At 36.6% G+C, this 11,086-nt stretch overlaps 1 protein-coding gene across 1 annotated transcript; it reads right to left on the reverse strand.

Annotated features, from left to right (window-relative positions):
- Nucleotides 1-717: 717 nt before the first annotated feature.
- Nucleotides 718-9,916, reverse strand: LOC132295100 (F-box/LRR-repeat protein At1g48400-like). The gene is made up of 3 exons (XM_059793187.1): nucleotides 8,193-9,916; nucleotides 2,915-3,079; nucleotides 718-1,425 (listed from the first exon to the last, which is right to left on the reverse strand). Exons 1-3 carry the CDS (start codon nucleotides 9,339-9,341, stop codon nucleotides 1,093-1,095), a joined length of 1,647 nt encoding a protein of 548 aa, XP_059649170.1. The 5' UTR covers nucleotides 9,342-9,916; the 3' UTR covers nucleotides 718-1,092.
- Between the last annotated feature and the right edge of the window lie 1,170 nt (nucleotides 9,917-11,086).

The raw sequence follows: 11,086 nt of genomic DNA on the forward strand, positions 1-11,086 counted from the left end.
AACTAATTGGCTTGAATATCATGATTCATTAATCTTTATCACTTAGAATTTCTTAAAATGGCATTTAATTTGAAAAAATGATTCATATGCAAACTTTCCAGTGAAAACATATGTGGTGCTTGAAAGCACCTAATGAATTTTTACCATATTGATATTGGAATTAAGCAATTCACAATTTTAAACCCTTTAACTATGGTAAAATACATTTTGGAAAATGTTTTGGACAACCACTAAGGACTATCGAATATTAGTCTTGGCAGGATGTACAAATTTTAAGTATACCTTTTTTTTTTTCTTTTTTTTTTTTTCCCTTTTAAATTAAAAATCTCAAGAGAAATGTTTTTTTCACTAAAAGTAAAAAAAAAAGAAATAATGAAATGACAATAGTAACAAAATGGGAAGTTTTTACTTATAAAATGGATTGAAAAGTGAGGTTTTTACTAAATGACATAAAAGAGATGGCAATGTAACTACAATGAATGTAGGACTTCTGTTGCCAACCTACCATAACGAACCCATAACGTTCAAGGGATTAGAGATTTCTGGAATTCAAAAAAAAAGAGAAAAAAGGCAAAACTTAAGTTATTTTCTGGAAATTTTCACCCAAACATCCAAGGGATCACAGATTTTCTCATATGTAAATTTGTAAGATTAAAACCCAAATCACAAACTCCCACGCTAAATCTATGAGAAAATTTGATATTTACACAAAAGGAAGAAATAAATTAACACTAAAAATTGCAAAAATTATCACAAACTAATACAAACACTATGTACAAATGATGCGAGTGCTGGTTTCATTCAGTGGCCTTAAAGACTTGGACTACGACACTGCAAAGCCTCTAATTTAAGCATTTTGAAACACAACAAAGAGAAGAAGAGAAAGGGAGGTGGGGCTGAAAATGGAGGCACAAAAAACATCTTCTTCTTTTCTTTTCTTTTTTTCTTCCTCAAAAAGCGATGCTTGTGAGACCAGCGAACGGCTAATCTCACAGTATCATGGAAACATTCCAGATCATGATAACATTTATCATCACAATTTTCACCATACTTGGAGCATAAGTCGAAAAATAGCATTATTCTCAAACTTTCTCAGTCCAATAATTCAGAAAGAAAATCCTTCATTCTAAAAAAATTTCTCATTTCCCCATCTGCAACGAATGTTACATCCACATTTGGAGAGGCTTTAGGACATGTCTGCACCTTTTTGATTATCTCTAGATCCGTGGATGAAGATAGTATCATCTTTGTTAGCACTCGCCCATTTTCTAGCAAAAACTCTATCAGCATTTGAATGTTTTTGTAACCAAGAGGATCGATACCCTGAGCATCACTAATCTCTACCACCTTTAGATGATACATCAAACATGTAAGTGCCTCATCTTGAGCTTCCCAATCACCACCATCCCATTCCCAATCGAACATCTAAAATTTCAAGCAAGAACATGAAGAGTGTGTTAGTTCACACAGATACAACATAATGAAAAAACACACCTGCAGGCAAAAGAAAATAAGAAGGCCAAGTATTTCATTTCATACTACTAGATCATTATTTAATCATCTCTTCAACCCGGAGTCATAGAAAACATCCCGAAACATTTAAATTTCAAAAGACCATTAGAGCATTAATACAAATATCCATCCAATTCTCTCATAACCCTTTAGATCGGCCAATGGCCATTCCATTGCCAAATCATTTTTAGTTTGGTATACAATTCTTTGCATGCAAGTACTTATCCTGGCTTTTACTAATAATTAGGCTTCCCAAGAATTCACCATTTGGAAGTGAGTCAAGAAATAGCAGGGATATACTTTAGATGATCCAAGACTTATTTAGTTGTTAAAATGAGAAGCATAAGATTCGGAATTTTTAGGACAAATTCTTCCAGATGTAAGGGTAAGAAAGTGTCATGTTGCGAAAATAAGAAGGATGTGCAGTCATCAAGAATAGCAAGAAATCACTAAAGGCTCCGTTTGGATAGATAGGAGAGAAAAGAAAGGAAATGATAACAATAAAATCTATTCATGTTCGGATAGATAGGAGAGAAAAGAAAGAAAATGATAGTATTCTGGTTTGGATAAGAGAGAGGAGAGAAAAGAAAAGAAAGGATAACAACCACATTACTATCATACCCATTTAATTAGATGGGACAAGAGTGGAATAATAATTTCCACATTCTAATTGTTAAGGACAGTTTCTGTATTATAAAAAACTACTTAACTCACTATCGTTTCCCTCCCAATCTTCTCATTTCTGGGAGGATAGGATATGAGGGATAAGGAGCTATCCCTCCCAATCCTTTCATTTCTCGTTTTTTTAAACCCAAACATGTGACTTCCTAAGAGTTGTCCTTACTTATAAAAGGAGGACTTAATGAATTGAAGGGATGGATGTTCTCCTAAAAACTGCCCCAGCAAAGCTGGGTTGAACACACTATCCTTTCCTCTCTTTTCCCTCACCATCCCTCCAAATTACTCAATCCAAACGGAGCCTAAGGAAACGTAGAGATAGTTTAAATTTTCTTTTTATCGTCCCCTCTCTTCAATATCTATTTCAGCTCGCAAAATAATTAAGATCAATAAGAATCTGGGTCCAACTGCAAATGAAGTTGGCGAGGGAAGTTGCAATGCAGAAGAAGACTGACCATTTAGTGTTAAAGAAGAAGAAGAAAGTTATACATGAACTAGGAATAATATTTCAGTATGATTTTAAGCCATGACTGTACTATTATGCATGTTTTAAGTTACATCAATATCTAAAAGAATGTACAAGTCAATATGGTTTTGAGCAGTGATATTGTATTACATATTGAAAAGAAAAGAAAAAATAAAAAAATAAATTGTTCCAACAGAGCATTTTATCAAGTTTGTACAAGAAAACAATATTTAAGATAAATGTAAGTAAGAATGTCACCTCCACAAAATCTATAGCAAGGGCCTCTAGATTAGGACAATACTTGAGTAGGTGGAATATGGTTTGCTGATGCCATTTAGTGGAACCCAACAGAAGTTTCAAGTCTTTCAGATAACAAAATAATTTGGGGAAGCATTCTGGTTTATTCTGCACGCAACAAAGACTCTGCTTGCAAAAGAAGAGGGAATTAGGAATCAATATAGCCATCAAATACGGAGTAATATTTTATGTACGAGGAAACTTAGACAAATATGATTGCATATCAAGTACATCCTAGCAATCAAAACGCCAAAAAATACTCATATATATCATTTTAAATCAAATCAGGTGGCAAATTACATCAATGAAAATTTAATCAATTAAATTGTTTTTTATTTTTGTTATAGGCTAATTTCAAATTTTGTTTGCTCGCTCCATATACAGTTTTTAGGCCAATAAATAAGAAAATGGAATGGAAAGACAAATAAATTCGCCAAGAAAAGAGTAAGAACTACAGCCAAAATGAGAAAGAATGAATAAATGAATGAGAAACCCTTTATGTAACTACAAGAACATAATTTCTCTACAATAAAAATAAATGCAAATTGTCAATCTAACCACATGAGAGTTATATACAAAACCTAACGAAGGATGAGAAATACATCTTTTAGTAATAACAAATAATTTACATACCATAAAATTAACAAAAAATTGAGCACCTGACCTTTAGAACAAATATTGGTAAGCCCATATTATTTGTTTATGGATATAGATAAGAAAAATCTATTGTCAACAAATTAAAAAAAATATATATATGAAACTTGTACAATTTCAAAGCGACTGCAAGAGCTTCTATCAAACTACATAGTGTCAATATACTACAAAGTTTTATTAAGACGCACAATACCCTCCGAATTAACCAGCAGCAGGAGAATTAACAACTTTTTACAATTTCATTTAAATTAGAAGCTACCAGCAAGTATCAGACATGCATTAGAGAATAAGCGAGAAGGAGAATTAACAACTTTTTACAATTTCACTAAAATTAGAAACGACCAGCAAGTATCAGACTTGTATTAGAGTATACGTGATCGGCAATATTCAGGGGATTGAATTAAATCCTCCAAATATTAATATACCTATATCACACTTGAAACATATTTGATTCCTTCAATATAATGAGGAGGTTGGTCATAAAGAAGATTAAGTGCTAAGCTGAAAAATGGATGTAGCACCTAGGGCTTCAAAGTCATGGATGTATGCCTGTATGGGCAAAATATTCTTAACCTGTGAATATTTTGCACATTAGTTTTTAAAGAAGGCTCTGAATCTGCTATTTCTCTTGAAACTACCAAATTGTGTTTTCTATTCAAATAAGTATTTTATTTTAAAAAACATACAAAATTACTGAGGGGGAAAAAATCCCCACCAATAAGGTCGAACCACCTGGATAAGGGAAAGGCGAGTAACCACTTCACACACAGACTAGTCCACACCAGCAGAAGGTGAGAAACATGGCCGGTCAAAATCAACTTGGGTCTAGTCAATGGAACAACCACCCAAGACTTCACAACAGAGCACGAATAGGGTTGACATTATTGGATTTATCCTCATAGCTGTCAAGCCAATCATAACCTCCTCAAGAGAATCAAGGAGAAGAAATGGAGAATCGATGTGAATTTCCTGTATAAACAGACAGAAGAACACCAGGAAGAGGCATGTGAAAATAGATAGTGAAAAAATACAGTTTAGTGATTTCTTGTGTTCGGAGGCTCAGCCTAAGTAATAATAAGGAATTTTATACCATTCTTGAGTGTATTCATTTGGTAAGAGTTTGCTTGTTCAATTTTTCTTTTTCTGCAAATTTTTTGCACCTACAATTTGGCGCCGTCTATGGAAAAGAACAAAATTATTCATCAAAGCCATGGTTCAGTCACGATCCAGCTTGGCTCTTGGTGAGGAAACTTTATGCCAGCGGGAAGAGATCATGCTGAAGAACCAACAGGAGATGCTACAACAACTCGAAACCCTTTGCCAGGAGAATGCATAATTCCAAGCAAGGGTAGAATGTGCGGAGAGTCAAAGAACTGGAAATCTTCCAAGAGGAGCAGGCAGAATCAAGCCACCCATCTGTTGAGGGATCCCATCAAAATCAAAACCAATTAAAGGTTCAGTAGAGCGTACAACCGGAGTGGAAAGCACAAGTGAAAAAGGAAGTGTACGCAAAGATCAAAGCCCTAAGAGCGCAGACGCCAGCCAATCTGGCCATGTAGGTGACTACCAGGCTAATCCAGTTGCCCTTTACATACGACAGCATTAGGACTCCGAAGCCCAAGAAGTTCGTGATGGCAAATTTCACAACCTTCAACAGGACCACAGATCCTGTTGAACACATTTATCATTTTCAGCAGCAGATGACACTGGATGCAGAGGACAAGAAGCTCATGTGCAAGATCTTCCCATCCAGCCTAATGGGACCAGCTTTGATATGGTTCAAACAACAACCACCCAAATCAATTCCCAAATTTGAGAAAGTTTGTGAATTGTTCATCGCATAATAAGTACGGAATAGAAGGCAGAGGAAGACCGTCTCATCTCTCTTTATGACGAGACAGGCAAAGTGGGAGACCCTACGGGAGTTTCTCACCAGATTCAACCTGGAGATGTCATGATCGATCGCTCCGATCAGACAGCAGCGGTGGAAGCCTTCAAAGTGGCCATGATGCAAGGGACGAAGTTCCACACTTCTCTTGTGAAGAAGACTCCAACGGACATGAGTGTGTTAAACGTCAAAGCTCAGGGTTACCTAAGGTTGGAAGAAGACAAAGCTGCGTGGCAACAAAGATCAACACTGATTAACATCGAACATCAAACAAAGGATCGGCTATCCAATCCCAAGGCTCAGAGAAGTGCCCCACCTCTAACCAACAAACCACTAGAGAAGAAGTCAAGGAATGAAGAAAAGGTGGCTCCACTAAAGGTAATTCTAGCATAACTCTACGAGGAGAACAAGAACAAGGGCATCTTCTGAACTCCTCCCCCTATCCATCAGCCTTTGGAGCAGAGGGACCGTACCAAACACTGAGCCTTCCACAGTGATTATGGTCATCAAACGAATGATTGTAGAAACCTGAGGAGACAGGTTGGGGCAATTATTGCCAAAGGAAAATCGAAAGAGCACCTGGGAGACAAAAATCTTCCAAAGTGAACTGATCATCCAGCACAGGCCCGAGCAACAACCCTCTGAACGCCCAACCCGTTCAGGTGATCAAATTTATTCATGGCCGATCAGATCCAGAGAAAGATGTCAAAGATGTGTGTAGATCGCGACTTTGACAGGCGCAGAAACTTCGAAGAGTGGGCGAGGTGAAACCATCTCAAACAAAAAGGCAGAAGTGCAAATCACATTCAGTGATGAAGACCTATGCAGAGTTTAGATGTCTCGTGATGATCCATTGGTGATCAGTTTGATGGTGGTGAACTATTTCGTCAAAAAGGTACTAGTGGATGTAAGCAGCAACACAAATTTAATGACTTATTGGACATTTGAACAATTGGGGGTGGGCTCAGACCACGTTTAGACAACAACAGAATGCCTGGTTGGGTTTGATGGGAAGCGTTACAACGATGTGTGTAGATTGCGACTTTGACAGGCGCAGAAACTTCAGAGAGTGGGCGGGGTGAATACCATCTCAAACTAAAAGGCAGAAGTGCAAATCACATTCAGTGATGAAGACCTATGAAGAGTTTAGATGCCTCATGATCCATTGGTGATCAGTTTGATAGTGGTGAACTATTTTGTCCAAAAAAGTACTAGTGGATGTAAGCAGCAACACAAATTTAATGACTTATTGGACATTCAAACAATTGGAGACAACAACGGAACCCCTGACAAGTGCAGAAACTTTGAAGAGTAGGTGAGGTGAATACCATCTCAAACAAAAAGGCAGAAGTGCAAATCAAATTCAGTGATGAAGACCTATGCAGAGTTTAGATGCCTCATGATGATCCATTGGTGATCAGTTTGATGGTGGTGAACTATTTCGTCAAAAAGGTACTAGTGGATGTAAGCAGCAACACAAATTTAATGACTTATTGGACATTCGAACAATTGGGGGTGGGCTCAGACCACGTTTAGACAACTACGGAACTGGTTGGGTTTGATGGGAAGCCTGTAACGCTGATTGGAACTGTTGAGTTACCAGTCACATGTAAGACATTGAGAGAAAGTTTTGTGATTGTCGATGTTCATTCATCGTACAATCTTACCATAGGCAGAGGATGGATTCACATAATGCAGGGAGTTCCTTCCACCCTTCATCAGTTGATAAGATGTGTAGCTCCAAATGAAAGGGAGATGATCGACAACCTAGGAGATCAGGTGGCCGCAAAAGAATGATATGCAATCGCGTTGAGAGGTAAGTCTAAAGAAAAGAAGCCAACTGACATATCAGATAACATGATGATTTATTGATGTGCCACCTCAAGTGACGATTTTCTAGGAGACGTGGCTGTTGGAATGCTTGATGAGTTATAGTTCAAATTACTCAATACAGTTAAAATTCCCTCCAAATTGTGCCGTTACACAAATTGGAGGGAATTGGGGCAATGTGTGGAGTGAAAAATCCCCACCAATAAGGATGAGCCACCTGTATAAAGGAAAGGCGAGTAACCAAGGAATAGTCCACATCAGCACAAGGTGAAACGTGGCTGGTCAAAAATCAACCTGAGTCTAGTAAACAGGACAACAACCCAAGATCTCACAATATCAGCAGAGAGCAAGAATAGGGTTGACATTACTAGATTTATCCTCATAGCTATCAAGCCTACCATAACCTCCTCAAGAGAACGAAGGAAAAGAAAGGGAGAATCAGTTGTGATCCCGTATAAATAGACAGAAGAACACCAGGAAGAGGCATGTGAAAATAGAGAGTGAAAATATACAATAAAGTGATTTATTGTATTCACAGGATCAGCCTAAGTAAAACAAGGAATTTGATACCATTCTTGAGTGTATTCATTTGGTGTGAGTTTGTTTGAATTTTCTTTGTCTCCAAATTTTTTGCACCTACAATTACTAAGATGAATTCAGGGTAGAGCATGAAGTTTTAAGTATCCTTTCCACAATTCTACGTATCCCCTGCATCATCAAAACATCTAGTAGTAACAGGGCCATTTAACAATAAAAATAATATAGGAAATAAAGTAAATTCTCGAATTAATATGACAGATGTAGCATAAAAAAAATAAAAATAGATGCCAGATAATTTTATAGAATGAAATTAGAAATGATGCGCACCACCAACAAGGGATCGGATAATTTCATAACTTCTGCATTGTGGAAGGCCCCAACAAACTTGCACCCTAAGTAACCAAGTTTTTCCAGCTCCTCACACGATATATAACCAAGTTTTTCCACCTCCTCCTCCTCCTCCTCATCATCATCATCATCCTCCTTCTCCACTTCCTCCTCCTCCTCCTCCTCCTCCTCCTCCTCCTCATCATCATCATCATCATCATCATCATCATCATCGTCGTCGTCATCATCATCATCATCGTCATCGTCATCGTCGTCGTCATCATCATCATCATCATCGTCGTCGTCATCATCCTCCTCCTCCTCCTCCTCCTCATCATCATCATCATCATCCTCTTCCTCAACACCATGATTTAATTGGATGTACACAATACTTACAGAAGACATTTCTTGCAAATTGTAATCACGTGCCATTGGACCCAAATACTCGAATGATACAAGATTAGGGGCAACAACCTTTAGTTTAGTATGCGTTAAACCCAGACCTTCCTCAAAACTGTCTATACTCAGATTCTTGAGTTTAGCAGAAGTAATATCAAGAACCTCAATCAAGCCATAATCACAACATTCTAGTTTCAGACTTTCAAGGAGAGGGCAACTTGATAAAAGTTGTGGTATCTCTTCATCATTGAAGAACTTCACCCTCACCTGCAGTGAAGTGAGCATTCTGAAGCACAACCCACTTGGGATTTCAATACGGGAACAGAACAATATCAACGTCAATGTCACCAATGAATTGGCATTTCCTAGGCAAAGCGGAAATCGGAACGTATCGTGTGGGCAGCAGATTAGCACGAGCTCTTGGATGTTGCGTCTCACCAGGATTTGTATCCATCTATCTAGCCAGTCACAGGTACGACATTTCAGACAGAACTTGAGTATATCACAGTCATCTCGGAGAATCAACACTGAGTTAACAAAGTTAACAAATTTTGTGACCACTGTGATATTCAAAAAGCTGAAAGGATTTTCATAGAAGTTCAAGTAAGGGTTTGAAGCCCACAAGTGCCTCCATCGTTTTGATAATACAGACGTCCTTACCACTTCAGAAGTTAGAAGAAATGAGAATATACAGTGAATTACACCGTCGGGCAATTCGCTAATCCTATCATCACCATTGATGGGATCCATCACCGAGAAACTTTTAGTAGACTGATTCTAGTTTCTTGGTTTTCCTATAACTACAGATGTGTTGGGTAAGACTAAGTTCAGTTCTTTCAAGACTTTTCTCAAACACCTTGCCTTCGATTGACCAAATTCAAACTCGTCTGTAAAAATTGGAGAAGACCCTGAACTTAAATGACGAATCAATGGAGGTCCACCACTAACATTTATACGATCGGTCTTCAACAGCCGCGAGCTGGTTTTGCGATTGTGAACCAAAGAACTCGGACTCAATTCGCAACTATTCTGTCTGATTCTGCTTTTTCTCAACTCTTCAATTCTCACCTATTCTTTGTGATATATATAAAAATTTCGTGTATGTATGTATATATGTATGTATAATTTTTTGTATGTGTATTGCTCGTATATGTGTCTCTGTGTATCTTTTTTACCCAAAGTACTGTTTGGCTCTTTTTACCACTGCTACAATGAAAATCGGAGGGAACAAATTCTCCTGTTCCACAAGAGACGATTTTGGTCCCGTTAAGTTCAGCACTTTGATTGTACTATTCTAATTTCTATATGCCTTTTAATAATAACAACAGAAAATCAGAAAATCAGCCTGTACTTATAGGCCTCCATATGTCACAACAGACGACCAGCTTAGTGGGGGTATTATTAGAAGAAGAGTAAACCAATATCTTTTCAATATGAAATGGCATATAAATGGATCAGCTAAAAAAATAAAAGCGCAAATTGAATAAAATTTTCTCAACTTACTATTTTTGGCACAAAAATTCTTTTAATTATTTTTTAAAAATAAAAAATAAAAAATTTGACGTCAAACTCTCATTCAATTATCGCATAGTGATACTACAATGAAGAAAATGCCCCTTAATAGATTTTCTTTAAAATGATTTTATGTTTTTTTTTTCCTTTTTAATTTTTAATTTAAAGAACTTTTCTAAAATTTGTTCTAAGGTATTTTCATTTTCTTATTGACGCTCCATTAAATTATTTTCTGAAAAATTACTTTTAACAATACTATGTTAAATGAGTTATTTATATTAATTTTTATTTTAAAGAATACAATTTTATTAACTTTATATTAAGGGACGTTTTCGTCATTGTAATATCACTTTGCAACGATTGGATAGTTGTGAAGAAATTTAGGTCAAAATTTATATTGTGCCAAAAATTGAAAGTAGATGGCAGTTTAATGCAATTTTCTCTTTATAAACACATTTTAGTTGATGAGAATACCCTTTTTATTTTGTTATCCTACTGCTATTCTGTTTTGAAATAAAATAAAATTTGAAAACTTTATATGTATACATATGAAAACTACATATAAAGTTTTCAAATTTAATTTTATTCTCATCAACTAAAATGTGTTTTACTCGTCAGCAGGGTTAAGTGTGACATGAAACAAACCGAGAGGGGGATAAATTTGTTATTTTATTTATAATTTGGCATTATTTCATATTTTGATTACAATGTAGTTGAGCTTTGGCATGGATGGAATATGTTTAAGTAAGATTCTGCACCGACCCCCGGCATTGTATTTGAAAGAGAGAAAAGAAGGGTAAATGAAGGGGCACCAGTGTGGTGCCGGCCTAATGGTCCTCGACGATCAAGTTAATAATACATCGAGAAGAGAAAAAGATTTTCTTATGGATTTGTGTCGTACCTCTCAGGTTGATCAAACTCACCTTTTACAAGGAAATTGTAGGTGCAAAAATTTAACACTGGGATACTTAAAAATAAATACG

Source organism: Cornus florida, unplaced genomic scaffold (genome assembly GCF_030987335.1).
Source record: "Cornus florida cultivar Cherokee Brave unplaced genomic scaffold, ASM3098733v1 CherokeeBrave_3.0.0_Hap2_Chr01, whole genome shotgun sequence".
Taxonomy (NCBI): Eukaryota; Viridiplantae; Streptophyta; class Magnoliopsida; order Cornales; family Cornaceae; genus Cornus; species Cornus florida.